At 59.8% G+C, this 25858-nt stretch overlaps 1 protein-coding gene across 2 annotated transcripts in view; it reads left to right on the top strand.

Moving 5' to 3' along the window:
* Positions 1-196: 196 nt before the first annotated feature.
* Positions 197-25858, top strand: part of TAFA5 (TAFA chemokine like family member 5) — a 171375-nt gene continuing 145713 nt past the window's right edge. Inside the window, exon 1 of one of the 2 annotated variants that reach the window (XM_074326601.2) lies at positions 197-470. In XM_074326601.2, coding sequence (XP_074182702.1) covers positions 359-470 — 112 coding nt within the window. In that variant the 5' untranslated portion in view covers positions 197-358. Of the gene's footprint in view, positions 471-760; positions 1071-25858 lie in introns of those variants that run through there. The other variant, XM_074326599.2, reaches the window with a different exon arrangement.

Here is a 25858-nt window from a genome sequence, read left to right as displayed (position 1 = left end):
GCGCCCCCTCTGCCTGCCTCCCCCGCCAGTCCCGGGGCCCACGCCAGGCCCCGCGGCGCCGGGCACGCGCGTCGGGCGCGCCCCTCTCATTGGCAGTTGGCGCGCCGAGCCCGGGCACACAGCGACGCCCAGAGCGGCGGGGCCGGCGTCCCCGGGCTCGGCGGGCGCGGGCGCGGGCGCGGGAGCGGCGCGGGGCGGGCCGGCGCGGGGCGCATTGGGCCGGAGCCCGGGCGCGGCAGCGGCGGCGGCGGCGGAGGATGGCGCGCGCGGGGCCCGCACGTGGAGGCCGGCGCGGGGGCGCGGGCAGGGCCGGCTGCTGAGAGGCGCTGCTGCCCCCCGCGCGGGCGCCGCGGCTTCAATGGCGCCATCGCCCAGGACCAGCAGCCGGCAAGATGCGACCGCCCTGCCCAGCATGTCCTCAACTTTTTGGGCGTTCATGATCCTGGCCAGCCTGCTCATCGCCTACTGCAGTGAGTACCGCGCGGCCGGGCCCCCACACGGCCCTTCGGCCCCGGCCCCCGGCCCCAGCCCCAGCCCCGGCCCCGGCGGGCTCCCGGCCGGCCGCCCGGAGTCCGTGCGGAGTTGCGAGCTCGGAGCGCGCGGTCCCCCAGATTCCGGCCGGTCCTCCGCTGGGCCGGGGCGGTGAGGGTCCTCCCGGCCTCTCGGCTCTCGGGTACTTCGGAGGCGGGCGCAGCTGTCCGGGTCTCCATCCCCCGACTCCGGGGAAGGGCCCGTGTGCCAGGCCCCGGGTGGCGCGGCGCGTCCCTGAGCTGCGATGCCCGCGGCTGCCCAGCGCGCTGCCGCCGCTCCCGGCCCTGGCTGGCGAGCTAAGCCCAGTCGGCGACTTCCCGGCCCAGCCGCGCGCTCCGGGGGCGGCGGCAGGTCCGAGGCGGGCGGGCAACACTGCTGGGGTTGTCAGCGAAGCGCCCTGTCCAGAACGTTCCGCTGGCGACACTCCCGCCGGGGACGAGGGGGAAACGCGGAGGCCGAGCCCGGAGCGCGGCGCCTCAGGCAGGAGCGGGCTTGGGCTCAGACGCGGGGCTGGAGCTTCTGCCTTCCTGGGAAGCAAGGTGCAGGAGCTTTCTTAAAAAGGAGAAGTGAGGGGTGGGGTTCCTGGAAAGGGTCCACCACCACCGCGGGCATTTCGCGAGTCGCGTCCGAGGACCTGAGCCGGCAACCCAGAGAATCTGGCGCGGGGCTGCGGGCTCGGGGCTGGGGTGGTGCGGGCTTGCTGTGAGCGCCGGGGACTCAGGCTGCGCGCGGGGGTGGGTGTGGGGTACTAGCAGATCAGGAACAGGCTTGGAGGTCGGCTGGGGTGAGTGGGGGTGGGCTGTGCCCTGGGTACCGGCTGTGGTGTGGGAGAATGTGGGGTGGTCAGAGTTCCCGGGCACAGCCTTGGGACTGGGGTGGGGTTGGGTGGTCAGTGAGTGCTCCGGTCACAGATCGGCAGCTGCTGGGGGTGGGTGGGGAGTCCTCGGGGTCCAGGCTCCAACCTGGATGGCGCGGGCTGCTCCACTCCCAGGCTGGCCGCCGGGCACAGGCTCCTGGTCCTTTCCCATCACAGCGGAAGGGAAGGACGGGTGCCTGCGAACACCTGTCATGGAGAATTGCCAGGGGCGCGGAAGGTGATGGAAAAATATGGATTCTTTAAAAAAATAATAATGATAAGAGAGGCCAGAGCCAAGCCTTGCTCCGCAGCCACCACCTCGCAGACTGGGGCCTCCTCGCTCCCAGTCCAAGTCTTCTGTCTCCCAAATGAAATTGCAGCGGAGCCCGGAGCCCGCCCGGAGCCGCGGCGCCGTCGCCCTAGTCCTGGGACAGCCCAGCCCACCCGAATCGCGAGGGAAGCCCGGTGCCCAGGGCGGGAATTGTCCTACTTGTTCCAGCCGGGTCGTGCATTTCCTTACAATTGTTGGCGACTGCTGGACACCGCGCGGGTAGGGGCCTTGGAACGGGAGGTTCCCAGCTGGGTCGTCACCCCGGCTGCCCAGGCTTCACCACCACCCGAGGTGCTCAGGGCGCGCCCCTGGGAACGCGCTTCCAGGCTCAATGCTGAGAGCGGATCTGGGGGTTGACAGGCGTTTGCACCGGCTCCTGGGCTCCCGAGGCCATTGGGGCCCGCGCGCAGCATTCACAGGTCGGAGCCGAGATGGGCTGGGCTTTCTTGCTGATGTGGAAAGGGTTAATGGCAGATAAACTCCCGCCGCACCGAGGAGGTGCCATTTGAACGCACTTTCTGGTGGCATCACGGGAGAGGGGCTCATTCAGCAGTGTTTGGGGGAAGGGACTGTAGCGCTCTGAGCCCCTGGCGCCCTCCCTGGCCGACTCTGGCCACAGCGTCCTTGGGGCGAATGGGAGAACCCGCAACGGCAGGCTGGCCTTGAGGCAGCCCTCCAGGTGGGGAAAAGAGCAGCTGATAATCGTCAAGTACACGACACCCCCGCCCTGTGGCTTCAACACTTCACACCCCCAGCGCGCCAGCCAGCCGGGGCCTCCCGTTCCCACCTTCACAGTGTGTACAAGTCTGCCTACTCCACGCGCCACTGCCACAGCCGCCACCTGAACCCAAGGAGGCATCGCCTGTGCTCATCCTGACACTGAAACCTTCCAGGACTGGTGCCTGTTGCAAGCCAGGTGTCAGAGAGCAGCTGCTCAGATGAGCTGTGGAACCTGAGATCCGTGTCCCACTCAGCCTGCCTTTGGGAAGTCTCCCTGGAATCCTGGAAACAGGTTTTCCTCCAGGATTAGGACGTTTGCTCACACCCTCATCCAGACCAGCAAAAACCACTAACAACAAGATTCGGTTCACCAGACTTTCATGGCTGTCTCCATACCCACGCATGGAGTGATCCACACTAAGATAACGGTCCCAGACATGCACTTGGAGAAATTAAAACATTTCACTAAAATACAAAATAGACATAATAACAATTTATAGCTTGGCACAGCAGCCCTGGAGGCAAAAAAACCCAACTTTTTATTTATTTATTTATTTTAGAACTGACAAAGCAAGTAAAACGTAGCCGAAACAGTTCCCGTGATTTCCGCTCTCTTTTCCGATAGATCTGGGATGAAGAAGGGTAGTTAGCATCCTTGTTTGTAAATTGTTTTTGTATCAGTCAGGATTTCTATTACCCCAAATGTTTTTGTGCTATGGAGCAGATATGTTCCTATCCAGCTAATTAGGGAAAGTGCTAAGTCTCATGCACGATTCAGTTTTCCTCCCTATTAAATCTGTGCCTGTCTCGGCAACACGTAAGGTGTTCACTTCCTGGTGGTGCTGGAAGAAAAGAGGATTATTTCCTGGCCTGGTTTTCAGTGCCAGGGTGTTCTGTGCTAGGCCCAGTGAAAGACCTTCCTTCTTTGCAGCCTGCTCAGATCCGTGTTTAAGGCGATGGGCTCCACCCTCTGGCTGGAGAAAGACCTGCAGGCCCCAATTAGGTTAGTTGCTATAGTGACACAGCCTTGTCATTTTCTCCTGTTGGGGAAGAATTGCCAGGAAAAGCAGGAGGAAGGGGATGTGGGCTGGATGGCTTTCTTTAAGATGCATATTCCATCTCTGTGTACCTCCCGTTGACAGACGGGCTGGACACAGTGAAGACTTGACTTGGGGCCCAGAGCACGGACCATGAGTGAGAAAGGGGAAACCCCTTCCTTCTGGTCTGGGGGGAACCTCTGTCGTTGTGGCCTAGAAAGGGCTGATTTAAATCGTCCTCCCTTCGCATATCTGGAGCAGAGAGGTGGACCTGGACGTGCTTCCCAGATGGAGCGGTGTGACTGTGTGCTGGGGTCTTTCCACCCTGGCTCAACAGACTGGCTCTGATAACGGGGAAATGATGAACTGGTGAATGCCTTACGACACGAAGCCTTGACTTTGACACGCATACGCAGTATTTAATTCAAACATGGAGACACGGTGCTTTAGCACAGATTGCATGTCCGCTGTTTGGGACAGCTGGGTGGATAGACGTCCCTGGCGTGGCTGTGGGGGGAGGAGAGTCTGTAAGTTAAAGTACCAGGGATCCATGTGGGGAGAGGCAGTGTGACTGTTTCTGACACGGATTTTTTTTCTGATAAATCCCATCAGAATTGAATTGTATCTTTAAGTAAAATCTCATGTCCTCGGCGGCAACTATGGAGAAATTACAAACAACTTCAAAATTGTTTTAATCCATTAGAATACTAACCGAGCGTAGGCTCTCTGATGTCGTATTTCCTTTATAAACACAATTTATTGCATATTTAGGAGAGATTAGAATATGCCACTTTCCTGCTGTTCAAATTTTATTTCTGGGGTTCTCAGAGAGGTGAAATTGAAAATACTGGAGGCTTAATGAAGTGATGCCATTCAGAAGTTGATTTCTCATCTTTTTAATTTTTTTTTCTCCTACTGTTTTTATTTGATGAATTTGTGGCATGAGAAATGTGTTGCTTGTGTCTTTCAGCCACATAAAGACATGTTACCTCTGTTTGTGGGGTTCCTATGAGTTGACTCCATGCCCAAGGGTCAGCAAGGTAGAGGTGGCTTTGCCCCTGGAAGCATCTCTGGGGCGGAGACCCCTGGGGGAAGGATCTGGAGGGTCCAGAGCAGTGTCCCTCTTGATGACAGCTCTGGGTGACGGCCAGGCAGGCGGACTGCGTGCCACTCTCCGCTCCCCAGTGCCATTCCGTACCCTTCCCCTGCAGACACTGTCAGGAGGGTCCATGCCGCTCCACGATTCTCCCTGGCACCTCACTCCTGCCAGTGAGGCCGCAGCACAGTGCGTCCGGAAAGCCATCTGTGTGGAAGGCTCAGCTTGATGCGTGGCGCTCCGCTGCGTGCGGCCCTGGAATCCCGTCTCAGGACTGCATAGCCCGGGATGAAATGCGCAGACCAACTTTTGTGGCTTGAAGTATTTTCAGGTGACTTTTATGGGCATAATTATGGGAAACGTTATGATAATGTGGCTCTAGAAAAGGGAAAAAAAGCAGAGCCGCCGAATCCCCATTTCTTTATATAGCTTCACAGCTGTGCCCATTTAGAAGGGCTCGTTTTTTTGCATTGAAATGTGGTACTCTGGAGTTAATGACCTCTACAGAATGCCACCTGTCACCCAGAGCACCATGGGTGACAGCCTAAGCGATACGGAAGAGATTGTATCAGGCTGTCCCCTGTGCTGGGGGACCAGACGTGGGAGGAAGAGCTGCCGAGAGGGAAGGGCTCGGAGACCTGCTCGTTCCTGCTTGTTTGGGCGTTGCCATGGCTGGTCTCAGGGCCTGCGCGGCCCACGGGCTGGTGGAGTCTGTGGCGTCCCTTTATAAATGCTGCCTTGCATACAGGGCCCTGAGCTGGAGATCGGGGTGCCAGGGCTGCCCCGGTGCTCCTGTGGCTTCTGTGAGGGCCCCTGGGGCTGGCCTGGAGGCCATGAACCCATGAACCCGCTTGCTGGTCCAGCACCCGCCTGCTCCTCTCTCCGCACCGTTTCCAGAGCTGGGCCCAGAGCTTGCACGGGCTGGCAGCGTGAGCTGTCTGTGGGGCCTGGCTTTCCAGAGCCAGCCGAGCAGCTGGCAGAGGATCTGGGACTTTTCTCATCTCTCTGTCACCCCAGTGAGTGGGGTGGGGGCTCCCCGAGGCTCTGTAATGTTTACTTACTTATTAAAATGGCTGGCAGTTGTCGAGTGTAGAATAACTTCTGTCTCCAACTAGGCAAGTGGGACTGCTCCGGAATCCCCTGGGCCCCTGGCTTGTAGGAGGCCCAGCTCCAGCTTCACGAGCCAGCACTGTCCTCGAGAATGGCGGGGCAGGCCACACTGTGAGTCTCCCTGGAGAGGCCTCACTCATCACCTAGAGCTCCTGCCTCCCCATCCCTGGCAGGTAACCTGCTGTGGGGTCAGCCTCACCATGGAGGGCCTGGCCTCGGTAGGGTCCCACGTGGGGACCTGGCTCCTCTGGCATATCTGAGGCAGGTATGTTGGAGGGACGGCCCCAGACATCTGAGTGAGGCAGGAGATCTGGCTTCCAGCTTAGTCATATGAGTCATAGAGAGATGGGCAAGGTGGCGGCCATCGGGACTTACATGCTCGTCGGGGTCTGGGTGGGTCAGCACAAAGCAAAGGCAGTGAAGAGGGGCTGCCGGCCTGGGCCAGGCACGCTGTTCTGATGGGTTCTTTGCTCTCTCTGGTTGCAGCCGTCCCAACCTCAGACTGGCAGGTAACTCCCAAGAGTGGCAGGTGGCAGCCAAGCCCAGCGTCTGGGCCGGAATACCCTTTCCATGTCTGGGACCTTCGTTCTCCCTTCCTGGCTTTCACCAGGCCCCTGGCCCTCCTGACACATTCGCGTCATTCTCGGTGGTCCCTCTGCCTCCAGGCTGGCCTCCAGGCTGGCCCCCGGCCCCCACCATGGCTCCCCTAAGGATGGAAGCCCTGCACTAGCCCTCCCCACCCCGCGTCTCACTGTCACCCCTGCTCATGTCGCTCAGGGACCTTTCCTGCCCTCCTAGGACTCTGCATCCGTCCGTCCTGGCATGGCAGAGTCCAGCCGGAGGCCTGGGTCATGGGGCGTCCGGTCGTAGGCACATGGCGAGCGCGCGTTCTTGCCACACACCCGCGTGTCTCACTGCGCTGTTCCGCGGCCTAGCAGGGCCCCTCCATAGTGCCGCCCAACGCAGGAAGGGAAGCGTGAGCTGGGCTGGTCCTGGGGCTGCCGCCCAGTTAGAGAACCCCTCCTCCAGGAAGCCTCCCGGCACCCCCGCCTCATCTCCCTCCCCACCGCCGTCTGCGTCCATCTGGACCTGTCAGGGGGCACTTCCTGCCTCTGTTTTAGGCTGAGCTTCTCCAGGACGTGGCTTATTGCTCCAAGGGGATTGAATGCCAGCTTCTCTGACCAGACACTCATGAGCCTGGCACCCACCACAGTGAACTGTGACAGGGCTGGGGCTGAAGGTATAGAGGTGACAACTACAGACTAAGGGTGGGGCTCAGGGCCTGGGGGCGGGGCCCAAAGGCTAGGGGTGGGGCCACACGACTGGGGGCGGGGCCAACGGTCTGGGTGTGGGGTAAAGGGGTGGGGGTGGGACTGGAAAGATGTCCTGTGAAAAATGGAGTTGCAGGATCCCCTAGGATCAATCTGGTTCTAACGCTGTCTGATTAAAAAGAAAAGAACAGAAGAAGGTGTGGAATCCCAGTGAAATGCTCCCTGATTATAAAGGATCCCTGGCAGGACTTCGGACCGTCTGTGAGCCTCACCTCGGTCTCGTGGCTCCGGCTCCGACCCTCCGCCAGGCTTATTCTTCCTGCGCGCTTGCTTTCTTCTGCCGCCCCTCTGCTCGGCTGCGCCCCTCAGCGCTGTGACATTTGGGCCACGTCCCTCTGGGGAGGGGCCATCGTGGGTATTGTGTGGGGTATGGGGCAGCATCCCAGAGCTCCACCCACTCCACTAGCGTGACAACCAAGGGTGTCTCCAGACCTTGCTGTGTGTGTGTGTGTGTGTGTGTGTGTGCGCGCGTGTGCGTGTGCGCGCGCGCCCTGGGGGCAGAATCGCCACCCCCCACCACCACCGTTGGGACCCTTGCTTTAGTCTGTGGATGCCCAGTCTCCACTTGCACGGGTGTTCCTGGTTTGTAGAATGAAGACCCTGGGCCTGGGGCTCAGAGCCGGTGCAGTGACAACCCCACGGCATTTCTGCGGCTGAATGGCCAGTGCGGGGAGGGGACATAGCCCCAGACACCTCCCCCCGTGGGCACACTGTCCTGGCCTGACTCCTCCTCCTGGCCTGACACGCTCCCCGCCCTTCCCCACGCTCCCGACAGCCTGGGCTGCTGGAAAGGCTGTCTGCTGGGCGAGGAAGGTGTCTGCACACTTCCACACACCTCTGCTTCCCAGAGCGTGGAACCCGTGCCAGGTTCTCAAGTGGCTTGCAGCCTCTTCTCTGTCTTCATTTTCCCATGTCTCACACGTAACTGCATTGCCGATGGTGATAAAGCTATTTAGTTGTAATCAAACGTCCCCGATCCCACGGTGACAGAGGACCCCCTTCACCCTTCCCACCATCTACCCGCTTGTTAATTACGCTTGCCTTTGCTAGAGGTACTCCAGTCCCTAGGCAGGATTTTGGAGAGTTCTGTCTAGAGCCCATTGGAACAAATGTCATAAGTGCCTTTCTCTCCAGAAAGTTCTTCTGGCAGCTTCCCTTAGCCTAGAAGCTGCCTTTATTTCAGTCTTTGGGTGTGTGTGGGGAGCCAGAGTCGGCTACATACCCCCTGATGGAGCTCTGTGGTTCCCTTTCTGGTCCAGTCTGCTCCCACCAGCCTGTCACTGGGCTCTCTGCAGGGAGAGTGGGCTCAGACCCACTCTGTGCCAGGATGCTACTGGCCTCGTGGAAGCCTGGTTTTGTCCCGTTGGCTCCCAGAAACCACCTTCCCCCTGGGGCCACCTCCCACACGGGTGACCTCCCACCGCCCCCACGGGCCCACCTCCCACCTCCCACCTCCCACCTCCCGCCCGCCCTCCTGTGAGTCTCACTTCAGTGTTTCCTGCGTCATCTTCCCGCCCATCTTCCTCCCCTTTTTTAGGGTGAAAATAGACCTTCCCTCCCTGGTCCTCACATCCATGGGGTGGGCACGGAGAAGTCCCTTGGCGCACGTGCATACAGCCTGCAGTCTCCCTGCAGCCCCAGACCCAGCCCTGCTTTTCACCTTCAGACTCTGCGTGTGCTCAGCCAACCCCCTTGTCTGCAGTCCTGGGTAAGGAGAGGGAGGTTGGGCCGTGATTTTCCTTCCCGGTTAGTTCCCAACCAGCGAGGTTGGATGCACGGCTGTGGCTGGTGGCTTCCTTTGCAGACGGAGGCTGGAAATGACTTGCCTGGAGCGGGGCTCGGATTGGACACGGAGCTGGGGTCTCCCTCCCTGTGCCGGCTGCCTCCACTGCCCATCCTTTCATGCCGTGTCTGTGTTTTGTGCAGGCACACGTGTACACATGCCACGGAAATGCATCCTTTGCCTTCCCTTTTGGGCCTCAGTCTCCCCACCTGACGTTGAGGTGCTCATGGTGTGAGGACAAGCGCGGACCTTAGTTTTGTGGGTCTGTAATCCTGGCACCACGCGCCACAGCACAGGCCTGCCTGGGCCTGAGCCCCTCCCCTGCCGTGCGACACCAGGCACAGGGACGTTTCTTTCTACTCAGTTCATGGGCTCAAGGGCCAGTGGATTTCCCTGTAGTGCAGACGATGAAGTTGAAACCACTGGAGAAACACCTCGTGCTTTCAGGCAGGGACTGGTCACTCAGGTCGCCTGGTGCCAAATGAGCTCGGCAGACCCGAGGACCAGGGTCCCAGAGCACACAGCGTGTGGCCTCCTTGGGCGGGCACCACCCATGTGAGCAGGGGCTCCCGAGGGTTGCGGCTGTGCCCACGTCTGCCCTGACTGGCTTGGAGAGTGAGCCCTGTGAAATCACTCGCTGACAGTGTAGACGTAGCGGCAGTGCCTGTAAGGACGTTGCTAATTGGAAGTGTGTCGTTGGGGATCTAGCTTGAGTAATAGTCGGGAACTGGGTTCCAACCCAGCTCCCTGCAGTCTTCCCTGGCTGACCGCGCACCATGCCACAGCCACCTCGGGGCGCCCGCCGCACAGTCAGGGCTGGCGGAATGCGGAGGGTGGGCCCAGGCCCGGCCAGTCTGCCCAAGGGGTGGCTGGTGTCTGCTGGGCCCGCTGCTTACCTTGCAAGATGCAAATGAAAATGGAGGCCCATGCTTGGGGTCCTGGCGGGGGAACAGCCCAGAGGTCCGGCCACACCGTCCCACGCCACTGCTGCCAAAGGCCCCTTCCTTAGGTGACACTGTGTCTGACCCATCACCACTGCCCAAGGCTCCCCTGGTTCCAGACCAGCCAGGCAGGCCCTCCCGGGCTTCTGGCCCTGCATTGCTTGCCAGCCCCTCTCAGTCACACCCACCCTGCAGATAGTCAGAGTGATTGATTTCTTGGGCTGTCACTCTGTGTCACACAGGCCGCCTGCCAGCCTGCAGCCCCCTGTCTGGGTTGCTGTGCCTCCATCCTGGTGGGCCGCCCCCTGCCCGCAGGACGGCTACATTCTGGAATGGTGACATGCTGTGGATTGACTAGAGAGGGCCCTTCGGCCCCAGGCCCATGCTCACGGCCTCCTGTGAGCTCGGGCCTGGCTCCTAGCACAGCCGTGAGAAGTCCCAGCCCGTTTACCTGGCAGGTGTTGTGCGTTTGTCTGCACCTGCGCTCAGCCCACCACCCTTGATACAAGACGTGGCAGTTGGGCGTGCTCAGCAGATGCTGCTGGAATGGAGCCGACTGTCACTGCCTGGACGCCCTCGTGGTCCAGCCTCGTCTGTCCAGAGCAGAGGTTCCCAGGCACAGGGGCCGTGGCTGGGGCCGTGGGTGCACATCAGAGGTACAAATACTCACCGTGTAAAGCAGGCCCTCTCCCTCCTGACCTGGGAAACCTAACAGGGCGGCCACTGGGCCCACAATGGGCAGGCGAACAGTCCAGAAGGTCCAGCCACACGGTCTGAGTGGTGTCCTGGGCGGGGATGATGTGGCCTGACTAGGGCAACAGGGCCAGGCCACCCAAGAGGGCCCCCTTTCCCTGCCCTGGAGCCTCAGTGTGAGCTGGGGGATGGCTGGGCTCCTCTTTGCTCTCTGTACCCCCAGGATGGTGGGCTCAGCCACGGAGGCCGTGCTCCAGTGCTACTGCAGTCCCTTGTTGTCATGTCACCTTTGGGCTGCTGTCCCCCACGTGGGCCTCTTCAGGGCATAGCTCCTTCCCTCAGCGGTGAGCCCTGGCCCCCCAGAACAGCCGGAATGGTTTTCTGAGAGGACGGGCAGAATGGAGTCCTGCGTGATGAGGGTGGGTAACCGGGGCCCTGAGCTGTCCCGCCTGCTTTGTCGTCAGGTCCTGAATGTCAGGCCGTCAGGGTGGTTCTGCCGGCATCCTTGCGGACAGCTGTGACGGGCCAGCTTCTCCTCACCTCTGCACTAGGGGCTCACCTGCTGTCAAGGAAACTCCAAACCACAGTTACGTGGAGGGCCATCTCTGAGTTTACGAGTTTACCCACTCACTTGTAAAATCCCTCGGATAATGAGATGACAGGGAGGGGCGGGGGTCTTCCAGGTCCAGTGGACCTGATGCAACACCGGTGGGCTTGGAGCTGCACGAGGGTCCATGGTCTCGGTCCGCAGATACCGAATGACGCTGGGAGAGAAACACGCTTGCTGTCTTTTCGAGGTCTGACGTATATTTGGTTCATTACTTGTTGAGGAACGTCATTTTGGCACCCGCCCATGGCCTGAAGCCTTGGCGCTTCATTTTGGGGTAGATTGGACTGTTCTGCAGAGCGCTTTCAGGTTATGATATTTTAGTAGCTAAAATGCCAGCACCTCAGAAACTGTCAGATGCGGCTGGACTCATCTGAATAGCCTCTCTTTCGAAAAAACACATTGGCTCTATTTTTAAATTAATTTCCTCCTGTAGCATTCCATTACCTGAAGGCGCGTCCCAAATATAGCCGAACGCCATTAATGGGTTGTATAGGATTCCTGTTAATTAATCGACCATAATTTATGTGCTTCGGCTGCTGCACGGCTGAGGCTGCAGAGTGTGGCCACATACTCCACTTGTCTCTTTCCTTCACGGGCTCATTTTGGGGAGCCCGGCCGACTCTGGGGTAAGCTGTGTGGGAGACAGAGGCGGTCCCTGTGCGGGGGGTTGGAGGACCCAGCAAGTCACCTGAACTCACCATGCTTGCAGCTGGTGAGGTGCTCTGCTCCCCGCACGCCTGCCAAGGGAGTCGGGCTTCCTGAGCAAGTGCTTGGTCTCCCCTGGCAGGGGGACAGTCATCCTGAGAACGGGGGTTGCATGCTGGAGGTCCACCTGGGTGACTGAGACCAAGGTATGAGTGCACTGCATCGTGCCAGGTGTGTGGGGACCTCCACATCCTGCCCCCCGGGCAGAGGTCTTTGCCCTGCTTTCCTGGGCCTCCCAAACCACATAGATTCTGTGCAAAGTCCTCCAGACCCAGCCTGGAGAGAGTGGGTTGATGAACTTGCAAAGGTTTCTGAACCCCACCCTGTGAGACGTGAGCTCCTCAATCAAAGAAAAGAGCAAAGCATGTCACCAGAGCATCTGGAACATTGGAAGTGGGCAGCCAGCGGCCTCTCCAGTGTGACATGGGCCACTGTCACATGACAAGCCACGCGCCTCTGTAAAAAGACTGCGCTTTAATCAAAATGGATGTTAAGTACACTGTAAATAGAACGGCATTTGCTGAAGGAGGTCAGCGTTCGCTCTGGTCTTGCTTTCATCTTCGTCTCGGGGTTCCTAATGCAAAGCCCACACAGCAGCCGGTGGCACAGGCCGCCTCCAGCTCCAAAGCACAGGTGCCTGTGGACGTGACGCACGAACGGCATTACTGATGCTGTCGTCACCGAGATTGTGAAAGACGCCCAGCGGCCGTCACTCTCTCAAGTGGTCCAATGGTTTCTGTTATACCCTGGGAAGTGGCCGGGGCACCCAGAGACGGGTCTGTCCACTCAGCACATCAACCACCCACCATGACCTGGAGGTGTGGGCAGTGAGCGTGCTTGAAGGGCCCCGGCTTCAGGCAAGCCATGTGGAGGCCTGGGACCTTCTTCCGCTGTCACGTCACGCCTGGGTTTGACCCCAGTGATGGGGCGGGGAGCTTCTGAGAAACAGATGAGCAAGATTCAGCACCACGGAGCAGAAGTGTGTCACCCTGGACGGAACCTGCATGGGGGTCTGCCCTGGGCTAGAGTGGCCCTCGGGCTGGCCAGTTGCCTGTCACTGCAGACGCCCAGCGCAGCCCCGACCTGGAGCCGGCAGAGCTGGTGACGCCAGGCGGTTGCAGCTCTGTGCTGTGTGTAACCAGAAACTTTGCCCATCAGACTTCTCAGGTGTGACGCAGGTGGGCGTGGTGTAGACAGCCCATGGGCTCACCTGTAGCCCAGGGAAGCGCCTGCTGGCCAGGGGCCGTGCAGCCCTCTCAAGGCTTCGCGGGCTGTGGACTCGAGGTCTGTTGGCCCAGCATTTATGGAGCTTCCCTGCGTGTCAGCAGGCCCCACGCCCAGGTCCTGCTACCTGTGCTCAAGGGGGAAGGCGGGGCCTCCGTCCTCTGTCTCCACCCTGTGGGGGTGCTGCTTTCTTACAGGGCGCTGAGGCTCTGAGGCGCGGACCTAGTTTCTCCATTCGTGTCTCCCAGGTGTGCTCGGTCAGAGCGTACAAAGAGCAGGTGCTGAGGAAGTGGTCCCCAGCTCGACTCCTGCTGTCAGTCGTTTACATGTGGGTACATGAGCGTCTATGTGGATTTTGCTGACTAGGGGTTGTGTGGACACAGGTGCCCCCCTTGTTGACCCTGACTTTGAAGAGAAGCCATAGCAGGTGTTTCCCCCCTGGTTGGGAGAAGGGCCTTTCTCCACGTCCCAGTCCACTCACTGCAGGGGTCCTTGTGGCCTTTCCGTGTCTTCTGGTCCTACCTGTAGCCCAGACTGACTCTGTGTTTGCCCCATTCCGTTCTGCTCAGAAAGCACGTGTGTCCACGTTGGAGGGTCTTCTCAGGCCAAGAGTTGCATACTCGGCGACCCCCAGAGGCTGAGGACAGAAGAGGAGGAGCTGGCTGGGTCCCCACACCGCTGCTTAGCAGGTGTCCCTGAGCAGGTCACCTGCTAGCTGGGCCTCACCTGTAAAACCAGGCTGCCCCGTGCTGCCCTGCCGGTGCTGACGAGAAGGAAGTACCTTCAGCATTGGGTCAATACCCAAGCCGGGGCCAGTGCCACCAACCAAGCCCTTGAGTCCTTTGAAGGAATGGGCCTGAGGAATTTTCTGGAATGTGTTCACTAGTCTGTAATCTCCCTGTCCGACCAGTGGACTCTCTGGGCTTTCCCGGTACGCCATCAGTTCAGAGGATAGGTGCCTGGTAGGCTCTCAAAGGCGGCATGGATGTTGTCCTAGAGGTGGGTGATGGGAAACATGCAGAGGTGGCTGGTCCCCGTTGGGGACATGATGGAGGGCATGCAGGAAGCCCAGGGCTGGGAGGAAAAGCCGGGGACCTGTGGGAAGGGCATGGAAGGGCATGAGGCGGTCGCAGCCAGAACTGAGGGGACGCTGGCCCTGCTCCAGGTGTCGGGAGGGGCCCCGTGTGGGGAGCTCAGCCCCAGCCCCATCCACCACCTGTTTCCTGTGTACAAAGAGGGGTCTGGAGCGGCCGTGTGTCCAGGGATGAGCGTGTGTGTCGAGCCCTAAGGTGAGGAGGGTGCTAGTGTGCTGGGAGCCCTGAGCACGTGCCCCCTGATTGTCTCTGACACGGTGACCATTGGGTCAAGGCCACGGGGTCCAGGTTGTGGCTGCAGCTCAAAGAAGCCTGCACAGTGGGCATTGTGAACCTGTAGCCTCACAGAAGGGGAAACTGAGGCTACGAGACGGGGGCCACTTGCCCAGGGTATTGCCCGGAGAGCAGTGAGGGCCCAGCTGGACCGGGGCTGGGGCTCGACGACAGGCTGCCTGGGCAGGGACGTGCTGGCCGCCCAGTGGGCATCTGGGTGCACCTGTGGGCCGGGTGGCACTGTTCACGTTTTACCCAAGTTCAGAAGTTGCTATTTTTGAAAACCAAACTGCCATGAGTGATTATAGTTTTAGGATTAAATGTAAGAACAAACCTTCATTCGGCACTAATAGAATTCAGATCTGATAGGAAATGAAGGGTGGGACTCCACTGTGAACTGCGGTACTGTGTCTGGGGAGGGGAACCAGCCATATCATTGAGTCTTGCTCAGGCCCCTGTGAATTGGGGCAGGCCTCCTCCTCCAGGAAGCCCCCCCGGGTCCCCCCACTGTGCCATGGCTCCCAGAGGACAGCAATGCCACCCTGCTCTGCACCCTGCTGACCTGTGGCCTGAGGCCTCCGAGTGGGCAGAGGGTGACAAGCATGGACACTGAGACGGACGACCCTGCCGTTGCCCAACTCCACCTGAGCAGGCTGAGGTCTGGGCACTGCACTGCATTACAGACCCCTGCCAATGCTGAGAAGCCCTCGGGACTTACAGAAAGCAGTTTAGTTGTCTGCAGAAGTCCCTCGTTTGGTACCGCTCTGCCCTGACATGAGTGGAGGGGTGCACCAGGTACGTGCTGGCTCCCACGGGCACTGCTGTCAGCTGCTGTGCAGATATGCTCGTCGGGTGACACCAAGCAATTTCAGGGTTGGCCGGGACCCTAAAGCACACAGCTCCACTCTGCTCTGTGCTCCTCTGGGAAGCAGAAGTGCAGAGCCCCTGGGGGCAGGGCAGCGGGGCAGGGTCCTGGAGGGTGAGCTGCTCAGCAGCTGCCCTCGCCTGTGCTGTGCGTGGTGCCCAAACGGGCCGTCTCCACCTTAGCCACATCGTGCCCCCGGGCGCTTGTGTTTCATGAGGGACAGGAGTGAGGGAGCTGCCCCCACTTGCGGGCAGGGAAGTGACCAGCCTGGCGTCTGGAGGAGCCCCACCCAGGCAGCTGGCCTCCCAGGCTCCTGCTGAGCAAACTGAGTCAGCTGCCTAGAGCTTCCCCGGGCAGGTGAGCACGTACCATTCTCTCTGGTGCCTGACGCGGTACCTTAAAGGGACGTCCTTCCTGGGGCCCTGTGTTTGCACCAGGAGGCCTGTCCTCCCAACTCTGCAGAAAAGCCGCTTCTCAATTTCAATTTTATAAGACGCACTTGCTGATACTGAGTGGGACCTGGTGCTCCCCCGGGGACAAGCCCCTTTGCCCCGCGGCCGGCCAGCAGGGCTCCTACCGGGTGGCTTAGCACGGCCCGTGTCTCTGAGTGTCCAGAACAGAATGAGCACGTGCGCCTCCGTGGCTCCAGACTGCAGACTTTCCTCTCGATTAATGTAACAACAGTAAGTCAGGAGAGGTGGCTGTGGGCACTGGGGACTTGGATGACGTGTTCTTGGCATCACACTTCGGTGACAAGGCCAACTGATTATTTTTGTATTACAATCCCCAGGTCTCGTCAAATGATTAATAACTTCTTGGGGCACCTGTTGCCTCTTACGGGTGTAACTTCGGTAGTCGGTATGCCTTTGCTGTGACCTTTCAGTGTGGGCTCTCTCTGGGTGTCTCGTGGGGTGAGCGTTCTCCTGTGTCAGCAGAGCAATATGACATGCCGTGGCAGCGAGCGCTCGTCCCTTAGGCGTTTGCTGGAGTCCCGGGGACAGCTAACCGCTCCCTTCCCAGGGACATGGCCCATCCTCTTGAGCCCTGTGGCTCTCCCCAGGTGGCCTCTGTGCTGGGTCAGTCCCCTCCCCATCGTCAGCCAGGTGATTCATCCTGGTTGAGAATCACCAGCCTAGGCTCTAGGAGTTGAGCACAGGACTCACCTCTGAGCTCCTCGGCTGACAAGGCAAAAAGGGAAAGTCCACTTGGTGTGCGGCGATGTTTGTGCACCAGGACTCCTCTCAGAACGTTGAGGCAGCACTCACAGGGCTGTTGGCTCCCAGCGTCACTCTAGCTGTGGTGGCACCTTGACACATCACCTCTAGCCTCCCAAACCACGCAGGGCGGCACTGCTATATCCATTCTTAGGGTGAAACCGCAGAGGCTTAAAGGTGGACCTGCTGCAGGCCTCCCAGCTGCACACCCACCCTTTGCGAAGTGCTAGCACCCAGAACCGGAAGGAAGAGATGACCTTCACTGTAAGCAGGAGGTGCCCAGGCTCCACGGGGGCTTGTGGGGTTTCTGTGGGCTCTTCCTGTCCCCCCACCCCACCAGGGCCCCTGAGGTCACCATCAGTCATTGTGGGCAGTGTCCTTCCTTCTGGGGTCTGAGCACAGAGACCCCGCCTGCCCAGGGCAAGCCCGCCAGCCATCCCGCCAGCCCCCAGCCTCACGCCCTGTCCGTCAGTGTGTTGGGGACAGGCATCCTTGCTGAGACTCGGTGCGGCAGCCGCTCTGCAATGGGCTCGGCTGTGTCCCCATTAACTTGGTGGCTGCTACCCGAGGACTAATTAAACCAGATGGCGGTAAAACCCAAGTGGAGGCGCGGAGATGTTTTTACATTTAAGTTGATCAAAATTAGGTGGGACAGCATATGCTCGTGGAGATGAATTCTGTAACTGCGTACTAATGGCTTTTCCTAATCCCCTTCTTGGGGATCTCAGCCCAGCTCCCCGCTGCACCGCTGACTTCTCGCTGTTCCTAGTCTCCCGTCACCGAAACCTCTGGGACGCTTGGTTTTGGTGCAATTCAAGAGAGCGGTACATTCCGTGCAGACGTCTCCACTGTTGGGTGGCAATCGCAGCTGAAGGAACCCCAGCTCTCGGCGGGAGCCAGGGACTCGGTCAGATGGCCTCTCCTGGCGATGTGATTAGCTCTGCAGGGTAGGACTGAACTGCTGGGGGTCCCTGAGAGCTTCTGTTGACCTGTTTTGTCCTTGTCTCCCCGGGGTCATTGGGCTCAAAAGCAGAGGTGGCCCCTCAAGGATACCTCACCCTCGATGGCCTCCACTGGAGGCCAGCGCTTTCTGGGGGACAGTGGCTGCATCCCTGGCCAGGCCCATGCTGGCCTGCCTCCCCAGGCAGTGTGCAGACCCCTTGCTGGGGCTGTGCCCAGTGTGCGCGGTGGGCAAAGGCCATGGGGACTGCGGGAAAGTGCCCGCTGCCTCACCGGGAGCCAGCTCCCACCCAGCGTGGACCCTGGGGCTCGTGCTGCGGTTCTGCCTGGAATGCTGGTGGCTGGTGTGTCAGCACGTGGACATCTGGGGCTTCTGCCCCTGGGCCTGACTCTGGAGGCCTGTTCCTTGCAGGGCTTGCATTGAGCCCCAGGGAGAAGCAGCCCCTCGCTGGAGAGCAGCAGGCCCTGGGCTGGGCTGCCACTGCCTGTCCTGCTGCCTGGACACCATGTCCCTTTGTCCAGGAGCAGCAGTGAAGCCGCAGGGCTGGCCTGCCTGGCCGGGGCCCTGGGCCGTGGTCAGCGCGTGGGGCGGGACCAGGCTGGCCTCCTTCTTTCTCCTCCTGACTCCCATTCTTTCTTCCCTGGCCTGCCTTCTCTGGGCAGGCACCGTGGGGATGAGATCCTGGAAAAGCCCACTGTGTTTTCCAGCCCAGTAATGCTCACATGTGACAGCACGGGACCGTCCTCATGAAAAGCGCCTTTGTTTATTTGGCTAATTAAGAAGTAGCAGCAGGCTTCGAAAGGGGCCTGGGCCCCACATCTCCCCTGGACGCTGGCCACTGTCGTAAGGGGCTGGGCAAGTGCCGCCAGCCATTGGGCAGGATTCAGGGAAGACCTCCCCGGCCAACACAGCATCCTGCCTGTTCCCGGGGGGCCTCTAGTTCACGGTCAGTGCGCCGTTGCCGTTCTGTCCTGCAGAACCCGGGAAGCTGGGGTGACCCTGGGGATGGACACAGGACTTGGATCTGAGACCCGATGCTCCCTCTGCTGGGAGGCCCAGGCACAGACTCAGCTTCCTGAGGCTCGGTTCTCTCACCTGTGAAATGGGGCAGTAATGCCGCCGAGTCTGCTGGGCGAGGGCTGGCTAAGCCTGCTTCATGGGACCCCATGCTAATCAGTGCCCGGGGTCCGCACAGCAGAGCCCGGTCTCTGCACCTGCTGGGGTGGCTAAAGTGGCACCTGGAGTCCACGTCCTGCCCGGCTGAGTGGGCATGCAGGCACGGGGGACACGTCACAGAAATCCTCATGCAAGGCTTGCAGAGAATCAAAGGTTCTGCCTCAGACCGTTACGGGGTGTCCTGATTGTTGGGAGCAGCAGGCCTGTGCCCAGCGCTGAGGGCCGGCCGGGGGTCCCCACTGAGCTTGCCCCTTGCCGACACGGCCAAAGTGAGAGAGTTGCAGCCTCTGAGAGCTGATGGGAAAAAAAGGGAGACTAATGTCTGGGACCACATGTCGCGGACTCACTGAAGCTGGTCCAGTTCTCCGCTGGACGTGTGGTGGCCGGGACCCAGTGCGCTGCTCGGCCTCTCGGCTCAGGGTCACTGGCCTGTTGACGGGGGGTGGGGCGCAGCGGGGCGCTTACCCCGAGGCGTTAGGTGGCCTCAGTGTGTTAATGCAGGTGAGTCATGGGCTCAGGGCACCTCCCACCCGAAGGACTGCCCGGCCACTATCACCATCCATCCCTGTCGTCGTCATCGCCACCTGTGACCTCACGGGGACATGTGTCCTGGCGAGGATGCCTGGTTGTGGGCAGAATGGCCCAGGGACCCCTCCTGCCCAACAGGCACCTTACTTTCTCCATGAGGCCCAGCCAGTGGCACCTGGAGTCCCCGTCTTGCCCAGCTGGAACTCTGGCAGTGGCGCCTGGAGTCCTCCCGAAGTCCACTGGGCTGGGCCATTTGGCCAGTTTACAGATGAGAAAACTAAGGAACCCCCCCCCAGAAGAAAACGTTCGCTAAAGGACCCTGTACCACTAACGGGGGCTCTGCCCAGTGTCTCCACAGCCAGACAGACAGTCACTCTGAGAGGCGACAGTGCTGTCACCTCCTAACCTAGAAGCCGTTTTTATGGGCTCGGAGGCTGTGTCTGAACCCCCAGGAGCGATGGGGGGCCCAGCATGATGAGGTGTCCAGTGACTGATCCCCCAGGAACCATCCAGGGCTCGGGATGGAGGGCCTGAGACCGCAGTGCTGGCCAGGAGGGCTGCAGGGATGAACCCACCTCCTGCATCAACAGGCTGCAGGGGCTCCCCCCAAGCAGAGAGTTCTGGGGTCGTTTAAATTTGAAAATTAACATGAAATCAAAAGAGACAGAGTAATTTTTCATTCTGCTTGAAAGGTTATTTGCTTTCTCAGCCGATGCTTAGTGTACTGATACATGATGTCAAAAGGTAAATGATTTTAAACCAGATTCAATTTAAATTTCATTACATATTTGTAGGAGACGGAGGCTCAAGAATCCCTCACCTTCTCTTGGAGGATCTTTCACTTTTAATAACTCCAGTGCCTAATACCCTAATCTAGTCATTATGCAATCATGTACCAGGGGTGGTGCAGCTCGGAGTGTCTGTGAAGTAGCCTCTGCTCTGGGGACCGAGCGGTCCCAGGGGAGGCAGGCGTGAGACCCAGGTCCCAGGAGCAGCTCGGCCCAAACACGGGTGCCCGCAGGCAAGCTGCACCCTCCCGGAGCCTCTGTCACCCTTTCTGCCACGGAGGTGGCCTGAGCAGCTGAGCCTCCTACAGACCTTTCCCAAAGCGGGAAGTGACAAGAGCTGGGCTCCAAGGCTCTCGCCCAACTCTAGTCTTGGTTCGATCACATAGCAGCTGTGCAACCTTGGATCATTTACCCAGCCTCTCTGTGTATGTCTCCCCACGGAAACAGGGGTAATGGTGGTAACACCGTACTGGGCTAAAGTCATGTCCACATGGGGCCTCAGAACACGACCTATTTGGAGATGGGGTCTTTGTAGAGATAGTTAAGGTGAGGTTGTGCTGGAGTAGGGGGGCCCTAATCCACTGACTGGGTCCTTATAAGACGGGGAGACGGATGCACCAAGGACACAGGGCACCAATGAGACCCCTCTACAAGCCGAGGGAAGCCAAGGATGGCCAGCAAACACGAGAGGCTGGGAGAGGGGCCTGGGGCAGTGTCCTCACGGGCTCAGGAGGAACCCGCCCTCCCCACACCTTGACCTTGGACGTCTGGTTCCAGGCTGTGAGAGTGTCCCCTTCTGCTATGCAAGCCATGCAGCGTGTGGCACTTTGTAATGGCCACCCTGGAAGTGAAGGCACTACGCCTGGGTGGCCCTGGGGGTGCCAGGAGCTGACATCTGTGCGGCTCGCCGACCGTGCCCAGCCCCAGGCTTACCTCATCCGTCCTTCCTTTTCCTGACTCACCACCTGCATCCCCTCCTGCCACAGCCACAGCCAGTCAGCTCCTCTCCGAGCCCCCATTCCACGTGGGAACATGGTGGGGCTGGAGATGGGGAAGGGCCACGTCAGCAGCCACAGCTTCTGCTCTGGGTGGTGGAGTGACCACCGGCAGCCTGGCTCTGCAGATAAGACGCACGTTGCAAGGAGGCGTGTTTGAAGTGGGCCCAGGTGAGCGGCGTGTGTGTCTCTAGGGAGACGGGCCAGACCCTCTCGCATTGTCGGGGCTGTGGGCTCACCGGGAGAGGCAGTGAGTGGTCTGATGCTCACAGAGGGGCTTGACTCCCAGGGCGCAGAGCAACGGGAGGCTGGGCACAGACGCTGGGCTCTGGGGACTCAGGGGAGTGGCAGGTTCCCCGATGTGGTCTGGAAAGTGTCAACACGTCATCCGGTCTGCGGGGGACCTGTGACCTGGGCTTGCTGAGGGTACTGCTGCTTCTGAGGTTCCGCGTAGGAGGGGGCCGTGGGCCATACTGACATACTGACCTCCCAGACTATGGCACCACCCTGGGCTCCATCTGGGGAACGAGAAGAGAGCAGCCCCTTTCAGTTGTCGCACGGTTTTCAGCCAGGGCTGAGTGACTGCAGGTGTGGAGGCTGCAGGTAGACACAGCACCGGGGAGAGAGAGGTGGGCAGGACACAGCTTGAAGGAGACTGTAGTGGCCCTGAGTCTGGAAGGTTCCATCGGACAGACCCTGGGCTTCAGTGCGTTCCCCAGGCCAGGGCCACAAAGGTCCCAGGCTGGGGCTTGGCTGGGTCTGTGATGGACACAGAGAAGGGCAGAGAAGAGCAGGACCCAGCAGGTCATGGCCCTGCCCATGACATGAGCCACCAGCTGCCACGCCAGTGCCAACGGCTGGAAGAGCCCCGTGGGTGGGCTGCAGCACGTTTATGTTTGAAAAAAAACGTATATTTGTAGGGGGAACTTGAGTGTGGACGGCGTTTGCCTTGGAAATTAATTGCCTGGTGAATTCCTCCCCCCACGGCTGTGGCAATACAGGGCCCGGGTGTGGAACGCGGGGCTGCGACTGGGTTTCCTCTGGCCCATTTCACCAAGTGTCGACTTGTCACCGTCCACCGGCTTTATTGACCCAGGAGGATGTTGCTCTTAAATGCACACATCTGGGCACTTTTAAAACATCCTGTTGGTGCTTCCGGGGAGCTCTGCTCCCCATTCGCTTTTATTTTATTTTGTAACATCCAACAGTGAGGAATAGAAGCTTCGGATCCTGTCCCACAGACCCGGGGGTAAGTGTGCAGACGCTCCAGGCTCTCCTTCCTCCGTCGCTCTCCCCTTTCTCCCCTGATCTGCGACGCTAATGGCATTGTTTGTTCCCGTGCCACACAAGAAAAGCGCAAGATAATCACCCAGGCATTAGTCATCATTAGGCTGGGGATAAAAACAAAGAGATTCTACAGCGCTGATCCCAGGGCGGGCGTCCTGTCTGCGACAAATGGTGTTTATTTCAAATGTGGAGTGTCAGGGCTGCAGGCCGGCCAGCGGTGCCCAGAGGAGGGAGTGGGGCTGCAGGCGGCCCGACCCGTTGGGCATGAAGGGTGGTCAGGACAAGGCAGCACTGCCACTTGGAATCACCCTGTCTGTGTTGGATTTGTCATTAAAGCATCCGGCTCATTTCTGGGTGGCGTCAGCCGTTCCCTCATCTGGCATCGGAGCCCTGGGGTGGGGGGCTCGTGGCCGCAGAGGGCACTGGAGGTCCATCTGGGGCGAAACTGTCCCAGAAATGGAGCTCTGGCTGCCGGCCAGGAGTTCAGGGTAGAGCACGCACAAGGGGATGGCACCTGTCACACCCCTGTTGTTGTGTGTTCCTTGGGAATGGCGTTATCTGCGAGGAAGGGGCCAGCTGAGTGACTCTGGTGTCAACAGTTTATTCTTTTCCCACGAAGAGGCTGGGAAGTGGGCAGCCAGAGCTGGCACAGGGCGGGCTGGTGTCACCCAGGATGCCCACCTTCCATGTCCACTGCCCCGTTTGGTGAGCTGGTGCCCTCTCAGCCACAGGGAACCTCTGTCTCTGTCTAGACAAGAAATAGGGGGATGAGCAATGGCAGCCACCTCTGGGACCCCCAGCAGACGTCTGCTTCCCTCTCAGCCAGGCAGGCCTGGGACGGGGCTGCCACAAGCAGTCACTCTGCACTGATGTTCTGACCCCCCCTGATGAGTCCACGACTCAGCCTCTGCCAGCCAGCCCAGTGCCTCCTGTCCAGGCTCCTGGGCCATCCGGTCCCGTCCCGCTCGCCCTGCCACACGCTGGGCAGTGGACACACAGAGTCCTCACCCCGGGGCAGGTCCACACCTGCGGGCAGCCTTCCTCTCCACACCACTGTGAGCTGGCTCCACCCCTACGTCGCCTTGGATTCTGTTCCCCTCATGCGGCCATCGGCGCCCGACAGCCCGGGCTGTGGCTGGTGCAACCCCACGCTCATTCTGCATTTGCTGAAATGCTTACAGGGTGAGTGTGGACCTGGTGGGGCTCGAGTCCCAGCCACGCCGGGCGAGGGGAGCTTTCCCAGGCTCAACCCAGAGTCTTCGTCTGCCTGGGACTGTCACTCCTTCCTTTTAAGTCCCAGCAAAAGTGAGACGCTGAGACGTGCAAAGAGCAGGAGGGCGTCCTGGCAGTCATATTGGTCCTGCATAGACGTCCAGCGTGGGTTCTGTGTCCCCTCAATGTGGGTGGGCTGGTGGAGTTCAGGAGTCATCAGCCAGTCAGCCCAAGGAAGGGCTTTGAGCAGTGAGACCCGGGAGGGGCCTGGTGAGGCAGGGAGTGTCCTCGCGGCTCCAAGCAGCCGTGGATCTGCTGGACCCGCCTCGTGTCCAGCCTGTCCTGGGCCCGAGCAATGGGCGATGAAGCTCCCTTGGGGAACCAGGAGCTGTGCCAGTCGGTGTTGTGTGTCAGTTCCTCCCAGTAGGAGACCAGGAGCGGGCAGGTCTTAGAAGAAGGCGGCCAGGGACTGGACCAGGCAGCCTGGGGTCAGCTTCCGCCCCTCGGCCACAGTTCACCCAGAGAACAGGGTTCCGGCTCGCGGTCTCTGTCTCGTCCTCTGAACTTCCCAGGGCCTGGTTGACCCTGGACCCGACACAGGTCCTGGAGGGACAGTTGTCCTGGGCAGCAGTGTATCCAGGAGGTGGCCGCGGCCTCATGGCTCTCAGAGGCTGTGCTGCGGGCAGGGCCAGGACAGGGGGCCTTAGCTGGGCCACACCCTGTGCCTGTTGGCTGGTCTGGGACCCACTTGTCCTCTGTAGTTGGACAACTGCATTTGGGGGGGCAGGGGCTCCATGCCAGTCCATGCCCAGCCTGTCCAGGGGACCCCATGGGGCAGACCTGGACCAGCCATGGAGTCAGCAAACTCTAGCGGACCCTCCCATGTGGCTGGCTCCTGGTATTGGGCTGGGACATGGGGACGAATTGGTTATTTCCCTGCCCTTGGTGGTGTGGGCAGGGACAGTGCCCTGTCTGAATGCCCCCCTTGTCCCCAGAGGCTCTGCCTCCCACTCCTGGCTCCTTGCTCTGCCTCTGAGGCCTGCACTTCAGGAACCTCCCCCTGTGCCTTGGCTCGGCCCTCGTGTGCCAGGCTGGCCACCCGTGACTTTGCTCACTGCCACTTGGTGCCCAGCCTTAGCTGAGGTTGAAAGCCTGGACAAGGAGGGGCCCAGGGGCCCAGGAAAGAGCCAGCATCTGGCCACCACCCCCATTTCTGGGCAGCCTGCAGTCATCAGGAGACATTATTGGGAAGCCTGCCCCAGCAGCAGAAAGCAGGCTGGCCAAGGTGGGCATAAGGCCAGGCTGGGTGTGGACACAGGGTCCCCTCAGCGGCCACTGGGGGCCTCAGGGCGTCAGCCTTCCCGTAGGTAAGCGCTCTGCTCTCTCCCTCCCCCCCCGTCTCTCTCTCTGTCTCCCTCTCTCTCTCTCTGTCTCTCATCATGGTGACCACCTTCCCCTGCAGGCAGCATGGCACCTCCGATGAGGAAGACCCTTGAAGTCCCCGCTCCCCCCCCCAAATCCCTCTCCCTCAAGCTCCCTCTTGGCATCAGCCAAGCCCAGCGTTTCTCAAACAGCAGCTTATGACCCTCTGTTGATGTAAAATCAATCTGGAGGGTCAGGATCATTTTTAATGATGTAAAAATATTTACCCACAATGAAATTCCCTTTTGTGGCGACCAGTTCTGTGTGGTTTGATGCCTGTATAGGCTCTTTTAAATGCCGCTGTAAGAGAGGCACTCGCCACACCCCGGAGAACTCCCTGGTGCGCCCCCCCAGCCGCTGGCAACCCCTGACCTGCTCACCGTTCCTGTAGTTTTGCCTTTTCCAGAATGTTCTGTGAGCGGAATCCACCTCATGCGGTCCATGAGACTGACTTTTTTACTTCACGTAAAGCGCTTGAGGTTCACTATGTGGTTGCGTGGACCACACTCCGTGTTTTCTTGTTGCTTGGCACTGTTCCGTGGCAAGTGGGGGCCCACAGTTTTCATCCATTCACCCCTCCTAGGACTTGCGGCTGCTTCTAGTTTGGGGCCATGACAAATGAAGCTGCTGTGGGCATTTGTGTGCAGGGTCTGCCTGACCATTAGCCTTCATCTGTTTCGGGATCGTATTTTGCCGTAATGTGACACAACCTCGAGCAGAAAGGTGCACAGCCCTCTCAGTGAAGGGGTGAGAGGGTGAGAGGCATGGCGCCCAGGGCTGGTGCCGTGTCCCACATTTAAGTCGCAGCGTCCTTCAAACGTGAATACTGCGGAGTCTGCCTGGGAAGGGAGCAGCCGGGGCCAGGTGAGATCATTGTTCCCAAAGAAACAACACACAAGCTGGAGACTCAAAGTTGACCTTGTCCCCTGTGACCCCAGGCTTTCCCTTGTCAACACGTTGTCCCTTGAAACATTCACCCACATTCCTGGAGCACGTTCCTCGTGCCCGAGCAGCAGCAGAACTCCTGCCTTGCACCCTCCCCCAGGAGCCCTGGTCTGGGTTGTCAGGACAGGAC

The sequence above is a fragment of the Rhinolophus sinicus genome, chromosome 1 (genome assembly GCF_057876585.1).
Source record: "Rhinolophus sinicus isolate RSI-liver-muscle chromosome 1, RSI-T2T, whole genome shotgun sequence".
In the NCBI taxonomy this organism is placed as follows: domain Eukaryota; kingdom Metazoa; phylum Chordata; class Mammalia; order Chiroptera; family Rhinolophidae; genus Rhinolophus; species Rhinolophus sinicus.
The sequence above is the reverse complement of the archived record's forward strand: the minus strand, read 5'-3'. Positions and strand labels throughout refer to the sequence as shown.